The 19,276-nt window shown below is 32.8% G+C and overlaps 1 protein-coding gene across 1 annotated transcript; it reads left to right on the top strand.

Moving 5' to 3' along the window:
• Window positions 1-1,083: 1,083 nt before the first annotated feature.
• LOC112515165 (nucleolar protein 10) lies at window positions 1,084-11,118 on the top strand. Its single transcript, XM_025121841.1, has 17 exons — window positions 1,084-1,241; window positions 2,650-2,816; window positions 3,083-3,181; window positions 3,266-3,357; window positions 3,637-3,737; window positions 4,945-5,035; window positions 5,320-5,378; window positions 5,489-5,609; window positions 6,413-6,481; window positions 7,490-7,542; window positions 7,634-7,742; window positions 8,339-8,509; window positions 8,612-8,770; window positions 9,183-9,275; window positions 9,357-9,548; window positions 10,267-10,469; window positions 10,665-11,118. The coding sequence occupies exons 2-17, from the start codon at window positions 2,684-2,686 to the stop codon at window positions 11,116-11,118; spliced, it is 2,199 nt and encodes a 732-aa protein (XP_024977609.1). The 5' UTR covers window positions 1,084-1,241; window positions 2,650-2,683.
• The last annotated feature ends 8,158 nt before the right edge of the window (window positions 11,119-19,276 follow it).

Below are 19,276 nucleotides of genomic sequence, written 5' to 3'. Positions count from 1 at the left end.
GGATAAGTTGCATCAAATGGTTGATGATGAAAAAAAATTATGAGTAGAGAAATAACATATTCAAGGTTAGAAAAATATTTTAATGTATTAAAGTATCAACCTGACCAACCCGACCATCCCGTACAGTTTAGGTTGGCTTAGGTTGCACTTTGGTCTGGGTTGGATTGAGTTAAGATTTTTCAAACTGCAAGTATTGGGTTGGATTGTTTAAATGTCTTCAACAAGATCAACCCAACCCATGTGCACCCTACCATCAAGTACATTCCACTATAAAATAAATACGAGTTTCCCTTTATTTTTTCTTATACTGAAGAACATGAAAATTTGTTTTTTTCATTCAATTTCGTTCCTTCTCTTTTACCCTCAAGAATACAAATAAAAAGATTTTTTTTTTCCTTTTAAAATACAAGTATATCGTAAAAATGACATATATGTTTTTCTTATTCAATCCACAGTTAACATCATTTCTTTTAATTTCTTCTTGGTTTAATCGTCAAGTCTTAACAGTTAGCATAGCTTATAGATACCAAACACTGGCACCAGAAAATGGCTCAAAAGACTTGCAACTGCAACCAAAAAAAGTACATAGACAACACCAAAAAGACCAAGAGATCACTTTGATGCAACCCAAACTTGTCCTACCCGAATTCCACCTAACCTGAACAAATCCTACCCCGAAATTAGACAGGGCTAAAAATAGGTCTTGGGTTGGGCCCAAATCGGTCATGTATTGCAACAGTAACAATCCAGACAGGTCCCGATCCCATCGAAAAAACTAACTAGTCCTTGGTAGGACCGGACCTTGTTTTTTGATGAAAATCATAACCAGTCCTTAACTGACTGTCCAAAATTGATCCCAATCGATTTCGGGCGGGGTCAGTCCTGGACCGGGCCTGAAACATTTGGTCATCTCTACCCCCATGATCGGGGTTTACCCCACTCCACCCGAACCCGCAGATCCGGGCCACACCAGCACCGGCCCAAGTGCTGGGTCATGGCCCACGGCCCACGGTAGCATCACAGCCCAATATTCATATAGAGCAGGGCTTCGTTTTTGAAAGTTAGCCGCTATCGCTCTCAATCCCACGAAAACCACCGCTCACGACGGCCCTGGCCTTCACTAAATCGGCTGTCACTTTGCTTCTATGCCCTAGCTCTCCTCTCTTCTGGTTTCTGCCCTTCTGGACTCTGGTATAGGCTCTGTAGGCTGTAAAGGAGCAAATTTGGAGTACAAAAATTTGGTAAATTCTTATTCCTTAATCCTAATTTTTTTGATTTACTTCATAGATAATTTATGATTAAGTTATGGTTAGATAAGTTTATGTCTTGTTCTGTTGAGTTTATTTTTGATTTTTACTTAAGTTTTTATTGTATTTGTTGATTAAGTTATGAGTTTGATTAGGTTAATTGGATGAAGTTGAATTTTGATTACTGATTTCTAATTTGCTATGTAGCTCATCATTTATCCTGTAAATTGCATGTTATAATCATGTCAATTTTGTGAATTTTAAGCTGTTATAGAATTTGTTACTAGTTGATGTATCTGGTCAATTTATTAGCAACAATAATAACAAATTACTAGTTTTGTTTACCAAAAATATAGTAAGATTGATGATACTTTTTGTTTACCAAAGATATAGAAAGATGGATGATACTTTATGCTATGATTCTGATCATTAGTTTAATATCCAATGCTACCATTGATTACTGATGCAAAAAAACAAAGTCATTTTTGAACCACTGTCCTTAGAAATGAACTTCTTTTTCTACATTTTGTTGAGTTAGGACGTCTTCAATGCACCATGACTTGGGGGATTTGCAAGGGACAGGGACTGGGAATAGTACACTGTAGTTGAGTTCTGCATTTGTTTGGATTTTTGATTCCTGTCGTTTTGGTTCGTTGAGTTTGATCTGTGGCTGAGTCTGAGTTTGATTTATGTAAGTCTTAGTTTTGAGTTAGGTTACTGAGAAATTTGTAATCTAACTATTGAGCTATTAATTTGAATGTTGTTTGAAAAGGCCCAATGGATTTAAACTTTGAAGTCATTACTTGCTTCTGTATGTTTTACTATAGGTTTTGAGAAAATCAACAATCATACATTTAAATAAGAATGGTAAACACTAACACACATAGACACTAAACTCACCTTTCTCTGTGTGTTTTTCGTGGGTCTTCCTTCTTTGGGGGATTGTTTCTTGAATTTCCCATCTTTTTGGTTATTACTTTGTGGTGCATTCGTATATGGTCTTCATCCTAACAACTAACAAGAATGTTATGCAGACACACTAGACTCATATTTACGTCATTTTCTGTGTCTTTTCCTTCCTTTTTGGGAATGAGCCGTCTAGCTTGAGTAGGTTTCAAACCTCTTAACAGTAGTATGTTTCATTTTTGCTTTTTTATATGTTGGGGGAATTTTTTTGGCTTTTCTCCTTGGGCATGAAATCTTAGGATCAGCCCTGTGCAGACCTACCTCGAATTGGCTTGATTCTCAAGTCTTGGTGGTTATGCTTGTGTGAGTATTTTCCGGTCAAAAGTAACATTTTCTAGGTGCAGGTTTGGAATTAATTATTGAGTTTCATAGTACAAAATTGTTGAAATGAGTTTGGTGATGGTAGTATAATTGATTCTTTGATATGGCATAACAGGTCTTGGGATTAGGAAAGTGCAAGGATAGTTACGATGGCATACCAAGGAGGAAACCTAAAGTCGACATCCATAAATGGGGTGAAGATGTACACGGTAGCTGGACAACACCGGTCATTGGCCACTTGGCTTCCACCGAAGAAGATTAGAGCCCTTCGCAAAGACAAAAGTACGGATTTTATGCATCCTCTTTTTCTGTAAAATTTTGCATGTGAATTAAAATTTGGTACTAATCCGTATTAACAGGTGAACCGACTTCCCTATTTTGCTTATCATGACTTAGGCTATTGTGTTTTTTCATATTTTTGTTTTAAGTGAGAACTATTATATTTATATTTTAGTCTTATAATGCCTTTTGCACTTTATTCTCAAAAAAAACTTGCAAGCTTATTTTATGCTTTGTTGCCCTTAACAACTTCATTTCCCTGTATATAGATTATATGGAAAGGGTGGATTTGATCCAGGATTTAAGATTTGAAACTGCAACAACTAGAATTAAAGCTACCCCAGATGGCGAATTTCTCATTGCTTCAGGTTATTGAGAACTTGTGATATATATTTTTATTTGATGCAGCTATAACTGTCCTATGAAGTTTTCTGACTGTCGGAGAGGTTTAGGTATCTATCCACCACAAGTCAAAGTATATGAGTTAAGGGAGTTATCATTGAAGTTTGAAAGGCACCTGGTATCGGAGATTATTAACTTTCAGGTATCTTTTTTCTGAAGTTTTGAAATTTGTATTTAATTTGTTCATGGCACATTTTGATACTATATTTTACAGTATAGTTGTCTTACATAAATAATCAGTCCTCACTGCACAAGACAAATATAAACAAGACAGGTACTTACCAGTGAGGTTTTTAATCTGAAGTGAAAATGGGGGTGACTTATGTTTTGGTTTTCTTTCTTATGGAAGGTTAAATATTAAAATTACAAGAGGCAGACAGTCTACTACAAGTAGCTCAATGTTTTGTTGATGTTTAAACAGGTGTTAAGTGATGATTATTCAAAGCTTGCGTTCCTTTGTGCTGATCGTTCTGTTTGTCTACATGCTAAATATGGAAGTCATCACAGTTTACGCATTCCAAGGTTCATAATCTTGTCTCTTTCTGCATTTTTTAACTTTCGCAAATGTGGCTTTTCTCTTTTAAATCTGCAATGTATCTTGTTCATTTATCTGCATATGGAAGAATTGATCCAAGTTCTGTATAATTGTTGTCCCAAGGTAAATGCCGCAATTTCATTTTTGGGATGTCTCATAATAAATGCAAAGTTTTTTTTTGGTCGTCTATGCTAATTATTACCGAATATTGACAACTTGGATATTTGGTCTGCTAGATCCTCCATTCATCATTATTTAGGGGTGTTTTATATTTTTGACTAATAGTCGAATACTTGCTGTATACCGTGCAAACTGTGTTGTCCTGTGAAGTGTTATATATTTATTTTGAGGGTAAAATGCGCAAAATAGCAACCTACTTTTACAAATTTTCTTATTATAGCATTCTACTTTCAGTTTTTCTTATTACAACATTGTAATTCCAAAATATTTTTATTAGGGCATCATACTTTCAAAAATTTACCCGTTATAGCATTGGGTAGTCTTTTAAATTAAATTTATTCATTATACTAGGTTTCTTTGCCGCCTCATCTTCCACGTAGGGGTCCACATGTATGTTAGGGTTGACATGACATTTCTTATTATGACATTGTACTTTCAAAATTACTTTATTATAACATCACCAATTTCTATTACGACATTGTACTTTTAATTTTAATATTTTTATCATTTAAACATTGTAAATTTAATCAAATATAATTTTTAGTAAACATATTTGATTAAATTTACAATGTTTAAATGATAAAAATATTAAAATTAAAAGTACAATGTTGTAATAGAAATTGGTGATGTTATAATAAAGTAATTTTGAAAGTACAATGCTATAATAAGATATGTCATGTCAGCACTATCGTACATGTGGACAGGCTACGTGGACGATGAGATGGCAAAGAAACCTGGTACAATGGGTAAATTTAATTTAAAAGGTTACCCAATGCTATAACAGGTAAATTTTTGAAAGTATGATGCCCTAATAAAAAATGTTTTGAAAGTACATTGCTGTAATAAGAAAAGCAGAATGCTATAATAAGGAAATCTGTAAAAGTAGGTTGCTATTTCATGCATTTTGCCCTTATTTTAAAATGAAGGGAGTACGGCCTTACTATACATTATCTTGTAAATTTAATTATATAGTTAATTTTTATATTACATCACTCTGATCCCTTTCTTGAGCAGGATGGGAAGGGATATGATATATGATTGCTGGTCTTGTGACTTGATATGTGCAGCCTCTTCTCCAGATCTTTACAGAATTAACTTAGAGCAGGTTCATCTCTAAATTCCTTTACTGCCCACTTGTTCGAAGGTCTTCTTTTAAAATTGTAGTTTCTACAATATTTGTGAGTGGTAGTAAATCAAAACTTTCTGGTCAGCTGAAACAATGAAAGATATCTGTTCAGCTCCTGATAGACTGCCACATCTAAAATATGTTGTTACTTTGCGGTCTTGTACCGCCGTTCATCTCTCTTTTCTCTTGTTTCCTCTTCCTGATGTTATTGTGAAATATTATTAATTATTTTTCATAAATAAGTTCTATTACTTTTTATGCAGGGACGATTCCTATCTTCTCTTAGTACACAATCTCCAGCACTAAATGTAGTCTCTAGAAGGTTGGTTTGACTTCATCTGTGAAGTTGCTGCTCGTTGGTTTGCATTTATTTGTCCATTACCCGTTTAGCTCATTCTATAGTTAATATTACAATTTCTTGTTAAATTTCAGCAAGTATCACGGGCTAATTGCTAGTGGTGGTGAGGATGGTGCTGTCGAATGCTTTGATATGCGAATAAGATCTTCTGTTGCTAGGCTTGACACAGTCACATCTGCTAATGATGGTGGCCAGGTTGTTTTCTTGTTTCTTCATGCAGAATGCAAGTTGTATTGTTCCTATGATTGCCTTCATAACAAGTTGGTGGATAATTTGATTGATGACTTAGAGTAATGAGAGACTCTTACCACTTTGCTTGAATTGACCATGTTGCTCTTAAATAATAACAAAAATGATTTTTGGATCTTATGGCAGATGCTAATAACATTTGCAGATCATCAGCATGGATTTTATTGATAAGTTTTTTTTGAACTTCAAAACAGCTGGCTAAAATTGGTGAAATGACAAACATCTTCACTTCTTATTATATAACAAGTCTGTTTGCTTTTATATTTGTAACAAGTTACAACAAGTCTTTTTGGTATTTTTAAATTCGTAAGCAATATTCATTTCTTATTTTGTTAAAGTTTGGCTTTATTATTTATCTATTGCAATTGTTCAACAGGAACTTGTATGACCCTATACTTTCTTCTCTCTTGATAAACATCATTTCATTATCATCAATTTTAGCTAATGAAATGAGTATCCATCACAACATGTTCATCTTTCGCAGATATTAGCTTGATTATCTCTGTAGAGGCCTATTACAACAGTCTTTTGGATTTGAAGTGACAAAAATCAAGTCTTACGAATTATATGTTTGTTTCTGAATTGAGATTTACATACAAAAATGCCAAACAATTTTCTTATTTCCTAATGTTTTGGAGTAAAGACACTTCTTATTTTTAGCAAATGGATAGTGTCGGGAACACACAAGGTTCATGTATTAGATATTTAGATGGGAGTTAAATGTGTACCTACATTATTGTGTTATGTAGGAGGTTACTGCTCTAGAGTTTGATGGAGAAGGAGGCTATCACATGGCTGTTGGAAGTAGTGGTGGAAAGGTATGCTTAAACTAGCAACTCATGTTTGTTTATACTCTGTTCCATTTTGTACTATGTTATACTCCTTCCATTCCTTAATAAGCGTCCACATTTATTATTTTAGTTTGTCCCAAAAGAAGTGTCCACTTTCAAAAGTGTCTCTTATAGTTGTTAAAAGCGTGCCTGAGGCGCGCCTAGGTTCTGAGGCTCATAGGCTCAAGGTCTTGGGCTTATTTAAAATCGAGGCTAGGGGTATTCACCAGGCTCACTAAGGCCCTGCGTCTTGGCTGAGGCGCCTTGTGGGCCTAGCTGCGCCTCATAAAGAGATATTAATCACGAAGTCAAACCCCAACATCAAATAAGTTCTCTCATCTCCATATTGCCTAGACTTCTTAAAAGAAGAGTTATTAAATAGATGACATAAGTCAAACCCTAATATCAGATACCCTGTTCTTATAACTTCAAGTCTCTTTCTCTATGAGGGGTCACCCCCCTCTCTATCAAAAAAGTCTCTTTCTCTATAAATACCCATACCTCAAAACTTCTCCCTCATGGCTCACGCTTTAAACCCTTCTCCCTTCTGCCTCTATCAAAGTACTGCTGGTTGCTGCACTGGAGTACTTGCTACATATTTGAGTTGTGTATAACTCTGTGTGTGTATATGTATATGCTTTCCTTTATAAGATGCACCTCACGCTTCTGAGGCCCACACCTAGGCCCCTGGACCCCTTTGTGCCTAAGTGTGCTTTGAGCCCGTACCAACTTTACTGTGTCTGATTTTCAATTCTACGTTAATTCTGAGATGGAGAAGTTAATTAGTCTCTATATTAAAAGGTAAAGGTAAATTTACCATTTAGTTAATTAAAATGAGTGATAATTACACATTTCTAAAACTATGTGCCTTTTTAATTGTTGATATTTATTTTCGGACTCTGGGAGTATTAAAGCCAAATACAATTGTTGTATGATGGGGACTTTTTCTCTATCATATTAATTAGTTTTACAAGGCTTATTTATGCTAATTTGCAGGTAATGATATATGATTTACGTTCGTCAGCTCCTCTCCGAGTAAAAGATCACATGTAAGTTAATTACCCTTTCAGGCAGTTACAATTATAACAGCGCAGTCAATTTTATTTGCTATAGAGTTGGTAACATGGTAAAATATTATAGGTATGGAAGCCCCATATTGAACATCAAATGGCATCAAACTCTCAACTCTGAGCGACCGAAGCTAATTACTACTGATAAGCATATTGTCCGGATTTGGGATCCGGAGACTGTAAGTGTTTATATCTTAGTTTCTACTCCCCCATCCCAAAATAATTTACACATTTCTATTTGAGTTTGTCCCAAAATAAGTGTCCACTTTCAAAAGTACGTTCATACTTTCCAATTCTACCCTTAATTATGAGGTGGGGAAATTCATTACTCCGTCTATTATTATTATGGGTAAAATTGTCATTTAGTAAATTAAAAAATCTAATCATTACACATTTCAAAAAAATTCTTCTTTTTTAATTTGGACCTTTTATTTTCGGACGGATGGAGTGATTATACCAAACATATGTTTTAAATTTTTATTTCCAAACCAGTAAGAGAAAACAAGTTATTTCATGGTTCATACATCAAATATGCAAGATTAGTACACAGTAAACCTAACTTTTATTAGTCTACTCCCATAGTGCCCCAAAACGGTCTAAGAATAATAATTTGTAGTCTATTTTATCTCTTTTGTATCTGGTCATAAAACCCAAGTTTGTTCATAATTTTGCAAATTTTTTTCTGTAAAAGAAAGACCAAAATTGCTCATTGTGTATCCTGACTCTCTAAATGCCTCCGAAGAATTGCACTGAAAGAAGTTTTTATTCCTTTCAGGGGGAAGGAATGACCAGTATCGAACCAACAGGTGGAGCCATTAATGATATGTGCGTTTTTGGTGAAAGTGGACTGATGCTATTGGCTCTGGACACCAGCCAGATCCCTTCTTATTTCTTGCCGGCCTTGGGACCTGCTCCAAAGTGGTGTTCATACTTGGAGAACTTGACTGTATGCCATATAAATTTATCGATTGCATTAAATTTTATGACTTGCGGTCTCCATTTTTGGAGCTTCTTGTAAATGTCCCTTATTTTGGTCTTCTATATGTAGGAAGAGATGGAGGAGGATGCACAAACTACTATTTATGATGATTACAAATTTTTGACTAAAGAGGAGCTCGAGAAGTTGAATTTGACAAATTTAATTGGCACAAATCTTCTTAGAGCCTACATGCATGGGTTCTTTATCGATTTCCGCCTGTATAAAAAGGTGATTCCTTAAATTTACGTTGTTGGATGTCAGTTTTTTTTGTGTTGTTTTATATCTAGCAAGTTAATTGGTTTTGGTAAGAAATGATAAAAATGTTATGGAGGTATAGCATATTCGGTTTCACATCTTACTTCCTCAGTCCCAAAAATAAATGTCTACCATGAAAAAAGGCACGTAGTTTTAGAAATTTGTGTAGTTATTGCACTCTTTAATTAACTAAATGACAATTTACCCTTGATAATAGGAGTATTGAGTTTTCTCCACCTCATAGTAAAGGGTAGAATTGGAAATTTGAAAGTGGGTACTAGTTTTGGGACAAACCAACTAAAATAAAAATGTGGACTCTTATTTTGTGACGGAGGGACTAATTGCTATCATATTAAAATCTCGTGTCTTTGAAATGTATTTGCAGGCGCAGGCAGCGGCTAATCCAGTTGTGTATGAAGAGTATATAGAGCGGCGGAAACGGGAGAAGGAGGAGGAGGAACGTAGCACCCGGATTACGGTTAGTACTCTCTCTCTTTGGAGTTTGCAGTGATAAACAAATCCATGAGACTTTGGGATTATTAATTTGTTTTTCTTGCAGATTAAGAAAAAACTGCCCAAGGTTAATCGGGTTCTTGCAAAACGACTTCTTGAAGACGAGGAATTAGAAGCAACTAAAAAAGAGACTTGTGATACTACTACCGCTGATGCTAAGAAACCATCCAAGAAAAGAAAGGGACTCACTCCTGAAGTTCTCCAAGACGAACGGTTCACATCTTTGTTTAAGAATGAGGTATGCGAAATCTTTTCATAAACATTCTTTCCCTTTCACACACATATATATTGCACAATCAGTTGTTAACCAAATAAACAGTATTAACTTTACAAACTCATTTGAGCCGTTCATTTTTTTTATCAGCGGTTATGATCAAATGGGATGTTATAAAATGATGAATAAGCAAACAAATTAAATTGAATTAAGTGGAGGGCAATTTCGGAACAAATTGTTTCTATTTTTGGAAGATAATCATGTTTTATACGTTGCCTGTTTAGAAGATAATCGATTTTTTTACCCAAGTTCATAGGTGAAACAATGATTTTTGTTTAAAGTTTATAATGTTGTTTCATGCATGAACATTGGTTGTTCCAATTTTTTTTTACCAAAGTTCATAGAATAAGATAATTAAAAAAATGCGATCTCAGTATATGAAAATGACGAAAATGCCCGGTTAACAAAGTTTGTACTAATTAGGCGGTTAACAAAAAAAGTTACCCCTCTCTCTCTCTATATATATATATATTTATTTATGTATGTATATACCATGTAAATGTTACAAACCATGCGTCCAGTTTGGGTGCATCTTGACTAATCCCAATTAACCATCGAGGAGCAAACCCAAAGTCATATCAAGAAAACAAATTTTAACTGGATATTGACTGCATGGAAGTGCTTAACATCGATCGATACATACTCGAGCAGCCTCTTTTTTTGATATTGTAACGTTCTTCAGGATTTCGAAGTCGATGAAAAGTCACAAGAATATCGGGCTCTGCATCCTTTAGCCGCACCAGTGCAGCAGTCTTTGGTGAAGGAACATTTTGAGCCATTTATGGACGACGATGAGGACCAAAACGATTCAGAAGAATTTCAGTCTTCAGATGACGAACCTACAAACGATAAAACTAAAAACGCAACGAAAACTCGAGCTCCAAGGTAAGTTGACCGTTTCTGTCCACCAATTGCATAATGACCATCATCATTTTATTATAAGTTTTAATTAAATAAAAATAATGCCGTGTCTTCCCGTGATTGGTGAATATAGAGAGGCGACGTTAGATTTGGATTTTTATTCATTTATATACCTCAACGCGTATGGAAAAAACCGAATCTTCTTTAAAAAACGTGCAGATTGTATGAAGTTAAAGATGAGCGGCACGCAGAAGCATTTGGAAACCGGAGGTCACTTGCAAAAGAAGATGCTTTGCCGCTAGAAGAGCGGGTAAAAGCGATGGCAAATAATAATAACCGAGGTTCAAATGCGTTCAACAAGGTTAAATTGGGACCCGGAGGATCACGAGAAATTTCGTTCATTTCTCGAAGCAAGGGGAAGTATGAGGAAGACGAGTACGATGATGATGATGATAACCACCGTGAAAAGAGAAGAGGAATACAGTCACTTGGGCTGAAGTCTGATCGATCAGGATTTCAGGGCCGTGGCCGTGGACGTGGTGGTGGAAGAGGGCGAGGTGGAGGTGGAGGTGGAGGTGGAGGCAGAGGTGGTGGAAGAGGGAGGAGAGGTGGCGGAGGTGGTGGCAGAAGAGGGCGGGGAGGAGGCGGAGGAAGAGGAAGGGGCCGGCGGTGAAATCATTTCATTTCATCCGACAATTTTGTAACAGTTATTAGTTTTTTTTTCTGAATTTTGTATATTAAAAATAGTGTTCAAGTACGTTTGTTTTTAAAAATTTAGTTTACATAATAACTTTTTAAAAAAAACATTTTCTTTTTAAATTAAATATTATATTTTTCTAATATTGCATACATAATCTAGGGTTTGTGTGAATAAATGATAACTTATTTTTATAAAATTTATTATTATAATATTATATTTTTAAATTATTTTTTATTGAAGCATTGTATTGTGAAAATCTACCTGTTAAAATATGATAGCAATGAGTTACCTATTACCTTTTAAATCGATTAACCTTTTTTTTTTTGGCTTACATGGTCTATATAATATAGATATGAATGATACATCATTTTAATTACTTATTATTACCTAAAAAGTATTGGCTTTGCTTAATATTTTTGAGAATTAAGGTGATGTTTGGGATTGCTTATTTGAAATAATTTATGTTTTTTTACAAAAAACATTTATTAACTTATAGGTCAGAAGAATTTAACTTATTTAAAAACTTCTTATCATCGGTTTGACATCGGTATAAGTTGTTTATCCAAAAACTCAAAAATGCTTATTACCGATATTAGAATAAGTCAATAAGTTATTTTTATAAACAATTCCAAATACCTTTAATAATCATGATATGCAACAAAATCACTTGGTTTGGTGGTTCTAAACTGTAATATGTTATATTGTAAGGATATGGTTCAAAGGGGTTGGCTTCAGCCATGTGCATATTAACTTTTATCTTGCTTTTCTATAAATTTTCAATTAATTATTAGTGATTGATGATTTAGTTAATAGGTTTGAGCATGTAGAATTAGAATTAGAATTAGAAGTGAGGCATGAATAAGGAATGAGATGGCAGAGGTGAATATTTTTATTTTAGTGGTAATAAATAAATTTTCCATTTTTATATAATATAATAATAATATTTAGACACAAGATTTGAAGAGGTTAGAGACAAAAGTGCCGCCCGACAACAAAACCATACAAATTCCCATATTTCCCTTGTGTTTCCAAACAACAAAATTATTCAAACCATTAATATAAACTACATTTAACAGCTAATGTTATGTTTGGTTTGTAGGATTATTTTTGAGAAATTTGGATTTGAAATCATTGATGTGTTTGGTTTATAAGATTTGGAACGAAATCAAATTTCATTATTTATAAAAAATTACAGATTGTTATAAAAATAATTAAATTACATTTTTTTATTAATCCATTATTACAAAACAAATGCTTTCAACATTTTTTAAAACCTTATTTCATACGATTCTACGAAATCCCGAGCACTTCCTAAGGATTTCAAAATCCTATCTTTGTAGGATTTCAATTAGATCATAGGATTTCAAATCCGGACAATCTTACAAACCAAATATGATATTGAAATAGATTTGAATTCCAAATCTACCCGAATCCATTCCATTCCATTCCTGCAAACTAAACATAACTTAAGTTAGGGGCCGTTTACCAAACGTTTATCCGGGTAAGCGCATATCAATTCACGTTACCTCATTGGATGAATATGATAAGAATTAAGAATCTTACCAGTAAGAGCGAGACAATGACCAAAAATCTTACCCGGTAAATGAGAGCGACGACTCTTACCGGGTAAATTATTGCATACAAAGTTGTTTTGATGGACTAAGATCTTACCCGGTAAGTAAATAATAGTGTTAAATTTTACCGGTAAACACTTACTGAGTAAGTGTATGGTAAACGACCCCTTATTTTATAAATTTTAGAGATTTGAGTAAAGTTTGTTGTAATAACTACGCCAAACTCTATTTTAAAATAGAGAAAAGAAGGAAAGAAAATAAGGAAATCTTTAAATTTAGAAACTAGCTGATAAATTAGTTGTTGTCTGAAAAATAGTTGTAAGCTGAATAACTAGTTGTTGATTGATCAACTGACTGATAAATTAGTCATGTTTGATAAAAGTAACTAATAAATTAGATGATAATGTAAAATTGCTTAAAAAATGTTTAAATCTTACTAAAACACTGCCAAAAACATTTTAAATAAACTAGTTTACGATTATCAGTTACCAATTACCAAACATGACCTCTGTAAAAGGATTATATAACCATCAACTATGCTGAATTATCAAAGAGTTTTTGGTCTAGCGGTATGTGAGTCTTTAACTTCCTAGGAGGTCAGACATTCAAATCTCGCCAAATGTGAAGAAAATATGTGAGTTTATTAGTTTTATTTACCGTACATAAATATTATATACTTCAAAAAGAAAAAAACTATACTGGATTTTTTTTCTTCTGAAATAGAGTTTTAAAATTAAAATATCTAAAAAGAATTAATATCCAACTTAAAAAAAAGGACACTATTTTAATAGTTTCAACGTTAAATATGTTATTAAAATACACCATGAGTTCATATCTCAATGCATTTAAAGAAAGTTTTATAAAAAATTATAACACATTCAACTTCACACTGGTGATTAAAATAAAACATCTACTTTTAACTATATTATAACATTTTCAACAGATTATTCAAAAAAGATATTACAAGTTTTGAAATGTTTAAAGACTTATTTGTTCCAAAAAATTGTTTAAAAATTTGATCATTTCAAACACTAAAGGCTATTGGATTTTTTAGAGTTTAAAAAAAATATTAATGTGTATTTAATGTTTGATAAAATATAGGATTGGTATATAAACCAAAGTGAAGTTAGCAATCGAAAAGTGGTTGTCTGCCACGTGCGAATCATACACGAATGCTTAATAATAAATGTAATTAAGATGAGTTGGATGTAGCAAAAGAAGTCAAAACCCATGTCGCCCACGTGGCAGACTGCCCTTCGATTGGTTGCATGCATTTACTTTGACCCTTTTTGGCCACCAACAAGTTACAAGTTAGCACCTTAAATTTCAATATTATCTCACAAACGGTACCTGCTTAATTTATGGAGGGGTTAAAATATAAATGTTCTTTTTTGAAGTAAGTTCGATAATACAGGGACCAAATATATAAATTAGTCCTAATACTTTCATAAGTGATGAAAACGGATCTCTGCTGCCACCGAAAGATGATCTGGATATCGAGTTTATCTATGCTTCGGTGATTTTTGGGATACAAAGCATCATCTTATTTTGGATGCTTTGTAGAATGTGTCTTATCACTTATTGCTCGTGTGGGTTTATGTCGATTTTTATCTAAAGTTATTTCCATTATTAGATTTTATTTTAGAAATGACAGGTAAATATAATCCTTTTGATATTAAATATTATCATAAATGAAGGGATACAACATAATCTTTTTATTTTGTAATATAAAAAGAAAAAAAACATAATTAATGGATAAATATAGAAGAAAAGAAAATAGAGAAAATGCTACAAAAATACTCCTTAGTTAACCGACTATTGTTAACAAAGTTAATCACAGGAATCACTTTCGAAACAAAATGTGAAATTTAGAAACGCTAACGCTATTTGTAATTTGTATAAACCAGAAGGACCAAAATTGTTATTTACTCAAAAGATAGAAACAAAATGTGAAATTTAGAAACGCTAAGGCTATTTGTAATTTGTATAAACCAGAAGGACCAAAATTGTTATTTACTCAAAAGATAAAAACAAAAGCATTGGGAGGAGAGTTTTAAAGGCAAAAAGTGGCGCACTGCCGAACAAACCTTATATGTTCCCTACACCCAAACCTCATTTCTCGATGCTAAGTGTGAGGTTATTTATCTCTTAATAGTTTTATTAAGAGGTAAAATTTGAATTATTAAAAAATGAATTTTGTTTAGTAAAAAAAAAATCTGTCTTTTAATAGTTTTAAAACATTCTGAATGATTTTGTATTTTAAGTCTCCCTTAACTATTAAACACTTCGATTTTATTGTAAACAATTATCAAACAATTATATTTCATTTTACACTATATCATGAAAGTCTCTTAATCACTCTGACCCCTTAATCATTCAGCAACTGCCAAACAACCCCTTAATATTGTATCAAAACAAACCATACAATATGTGTACCGATTATATCAGTTGATAGTACTGTACCTATGTAAATTTGGTTGTTACGTTGTATGAAAATTGTATTTTACGGTACCAATTTATTTATTAATTTTTGAATTTTTACGTACTAAATATTAAACTTTATAACTTTAATTATTTTGTTAAAATATTTAAATACTTGTAAGTTTTATTCATTGCAATTAAAACCCTTAAACATTAACTGTGTTATCTGAAAACTCAAAATAACAAATTTTCATATATGTAATTTGAAGTTGGTACAAACTGAATAATGTTGGTACCAAGTATAGTTGATTAGTACATAACATAAAATTTTACACGTCAATTGTAATTGGTTGGCACACGATATTGAAGAAAATAACACGTTTCATTCCTCCAATTTCAAAATTACAAGATGACATCGAGGTTTGGAAAAACGTCTGGATTTGACATTTTTCTCTAACGACAATTAAAAATTCATTAAATGAAGAACAAATTAAATATTGACGTCTAATGATGATCTTGTAAATTCAAAACCCGTGATTTTTGACTAACGAAATTTGGAGTTTTCTCTTGTTTTTATCAAATAAATTTAAAAACAAAAAACATAGAATAAAAAAAGGGTTGAACACGTGTAACAAAAACATAGGAAGTAGGGAATAGAGGGACACGTGGAAGACGGAGACAGGCGCATAAATGTTTAATACCTTAATCAAGATGAAGCGGATGTGGAATATAAAGGAAGTAAGGTCACCCCCACGTGGCACTCTGCTTCCACGCATCTGCCTTTTAACCCTTTTTGGCCACCAACCCCATACAAATATCTTTAATTAATAATTAAAATAATGGAAAATATATTTTAATCAAAAAGAAAATATATTTATAAATTAATAATTTTTTTTAATAATTAACAAAAAGTTTTTAGAAATAACCGAAAATATATTTGAAAGGTATTTTTTTAATTATAATTATGACATTTTAAAATAAAAATAAAATTACGTTTTTAATTGTAATATTTATGGAGTGATGTGAAATGATCCACGTATCGTATCTTAAAAAGGAATATATTTTAGAATTAATATTTATTCTAAAATCAGAAAATTAAAATAAGAAATAATTTTTGTTCCCATTTCCCAAAGCAATAAATTAAACAAAAGTAATTATTTTTAAAGAAATCCAATATTCCTCAAGATCCTCTTTTTTAATTTTTTTAAAAAACAAAATCATATAAATTAAACAAAATAAGTCTCAATGCCAAACTCACCCCATCTGTTTTTAGTCCAATTTCACTGTTTTCAAGAGATTCTTAAAATGTGATTGATTTCGAATGATTTTTTATTATATTTTTAATATCTCGAAGCATCTCTCAAAGTTTAGCAAATGCAAGAAAAGTCTACTTGTGAAAATAAGTTGAGCAGATGCACGAGACCTTGCTTGGGATTTCATGGGTTCGCCCTTGGCATCAACATAGTTCGTTAACATGTGTTAAGGCGTATGTTTTGGTTTTCATGATTACCGTTTGTTACTATGAGTTAAGGTGTGATAAGACTGCAGGTTAAGATGTGTTAATGGTTTCATGTTAATATTTGTTAGGATTATGAGGGTGTGCTAACTTATATTCACAGACATTTTTTTAATTAAGCTGAATATCCAACCCGCTATGCGAGCCAACTAATCCCAGGGCGACCACCTGCTTTGCAGATAGCCCGGAGTCACCGCATTTGAATCTCCGTTGCTACAAGGGGATTTTTATTGCTCATTGAATTTGAACTTGGAACCTCCTGGTACTTTTGACCTTTGGAGTCAAACTCAAACCAATCAGACACCACCCTTGTGGTTATTCACGGACATTTGGAGTTGTTATAGTATGTTAAGTTTTTATGAAAGTTGAGTATTATTCCATGTTAACTTATGACTGGTTTTAGGTAATATCAAGTTTTCAAAGGGAGGTTAACCTATCTTAAGCTCCGAATCCGCCTACAAAAATGCCATCAATGTTTGCCTTAATTACGAGAATGACATTGCATCCATCATATTCTGTAGACCACGGTGTACAATTCATCTAAAGCCGTTCAGATGGTTCCTACAGTTCTTATAAAAGAAAATCTTTATATCATTCTTTTTTTTAAATCATTATAAATTAAATAAATAATGAGAGAAAGTAATTATTTTCAATTTTAAAATTATTTAGAAAAAAAAACACAAGTAATTTTTATTATTTAAACAAACGACACCGTCCTCCCAAATTCATAATAAAAAATTCCAACATTTTCCAAGCCCCCGTCCTCTCAAGAATCATGGCCCAATAAGATTCATAAAAAAAATACCACTTGCACCCCCAACTTTCACAAGATGTCAACTATCACCCCTCTGTTCTATCTCTATATAAACAACCACACATAACACTCATCTAGTAGTTCATTTACCATCTTACCTCAAAAAACACATACAAAATTCAAATGGATCATATGAGTTACACCTTCCATTTCCGAGGATATCAACGAACGAGAGGTTTTCGGCTCAACTTGAAAAGATTTTCCGTTCAAAGATTCCGCGCAAAGTTGTTTAAGTTCGTCAGGATTCTTGTAAAAGCATGGAGGTCGTGTTGTTCTTCTGTATACGCCAAAAAGACGTCGAGAAGTTGCAACAAGGTGAGAGACTGGAGTAGCCCTAGAAGCTCGGTAGCAACAAATAATGTTAATCAGAGCAACGGTTGTAGATCACGGTCGTTTGGAAGATCAAATTCCTTTTATGCAGAAGCGATTGCTGATTGTTTAGAGTTTATAAAGAATTCTTCTGTTTCTCTGGATGATAAGTCAAATATTTAGGGTAAAGTTAGATTTTTTTGGGTAATCACAGTATTTGGTACATTTGTTTGATTAGTCCATATGGTTAACACATAACTTCTTATACAAAAACTGAACAAATATCAGCCATTTTGGTCGATGAGTATAACTCTATAGGAACTAATAGCTTATAGCTCTGTGTCGAAATTGAATATGAGATATGATACTATATTGGATGCAAGAGTCGAGGGCTAAGCTAGGTCTCGATACGATCAGAGATCTGTATTCTTCCTTTTTTGAAATTGTAAAGAAAACGGAAAATGAATATCAAATGGTTATGTTTTATTCTCTTTTGTTTTTCTCGTTATTCTACTTTCAATTTGTCGATAATCTTTTATTATAATCATTCATTTAGTTAAGCATATAGAAAAAGAACATGATTTGTTTAACAAAAATCAACGGTGTACGTGTGTCTGAATGAATGATTGATTGAACTGAAAATGAATATGAATTATCGATTTGTGTCCACGGGCATGCGAGAATTTTTGTTTTCTTTACTACCTTTTTTTTATTAACCTGGATATCCAATATGCTATACAAGCCGACTAATCCCAGTAAGAACACATGCTTTGTGGATAGCCTGGAGTCACCGCATTTAAACCTCCGTGACCACAGGGGGATTTTTAGTGCCCTTGATTTCTCCTACAACAACGTTTTATTTTGCTTTGTGAGAGAGATACTTTTTTCGATCAAATCATATTTTCTATGATAAATTCGAACATATATTTTTATTTCTTATAATATAAAACATTATCTTTTCTTGAATATATTGAAGAGGATGATTTTGTAATTTTTGATCAAATAGAATCCTGGGTTGCAAACAGTGATTCGATTGATGATGAAATCAATATTCGATTGATTGGTCTGAGGTTATCGACAAAAAAGATTTTCTAATTCTTCAACATCAATCGGTTCGGACCTCCACTTAGTTTCACCCAAGCTTCATCCTGATCATGGATAGATCACCCAGGTTCGGGTCCATAAACAGTGACAATTGCCCTATGAAGACTCGCTTTCGCTACGGCTCCGATGGGTTCCCTAATATTTGATTACGAAATATATATATATATATATATACGAAATATATATATATATATATATATATCTATACTATATTATAAAGCATTTGGCTAAAACTCTTAAAAACTCTTAAACTCTTAAAACTCTTAAAAACTCTTAAACTCTTAAAAACTCTTAAACTCTTAAAACTCTTAAACTCTTAAAAACTCTTAAATCCGTTCATCCCATATCTGAATTCGTGTAAGTAACTGCAGATAAACACAATCAAATACAGGA

Source organism: Cynara cardunculus, assembly GCF_001531365.2.
Source record: "Cynara cardunculus var. scolymus isolate 2C chromosome LG 7, CcrdV1, whole genome shotgun sequence".
Classification (NCBI taxonomy): Eukaryota; Viridiplantae; Streptophyta; class Magnoliopsida; order Asterales; family Asteraceae; genus Cynara; species Cynara cardunculus.
This window is presented reverse-complemented; position numbering and strand designations above follow the sequence as displayed.

What these genes read in the sequence shown, in the direction of transcription:
- LOC112515165 (XM_025121841.1), top strand. Translation starts at nt 2,684, where the DNA reads ATGGCATACCAAGGAGGAAACCTAAAGTCGACATCCATAAATGGGGTG. An exon ending in CGGAGATTATTAACTTTCAG is followed by an intron (nt 3,358 to 3,636) that starts GTATCTTTTTTC and finishes ATGTTTAAACAG; the next exon opens with GTGTTAAGTGATGATTATTC. An exon ending in AACGTAGCACCCGGATTACG is followed by an intron (nt 9,276 to 9,356) that starts GTTAGTACTCTC and finishes TTTTTCTTGCAG; the next exon opens with ATTAAGAAAAAACTGCCCAA.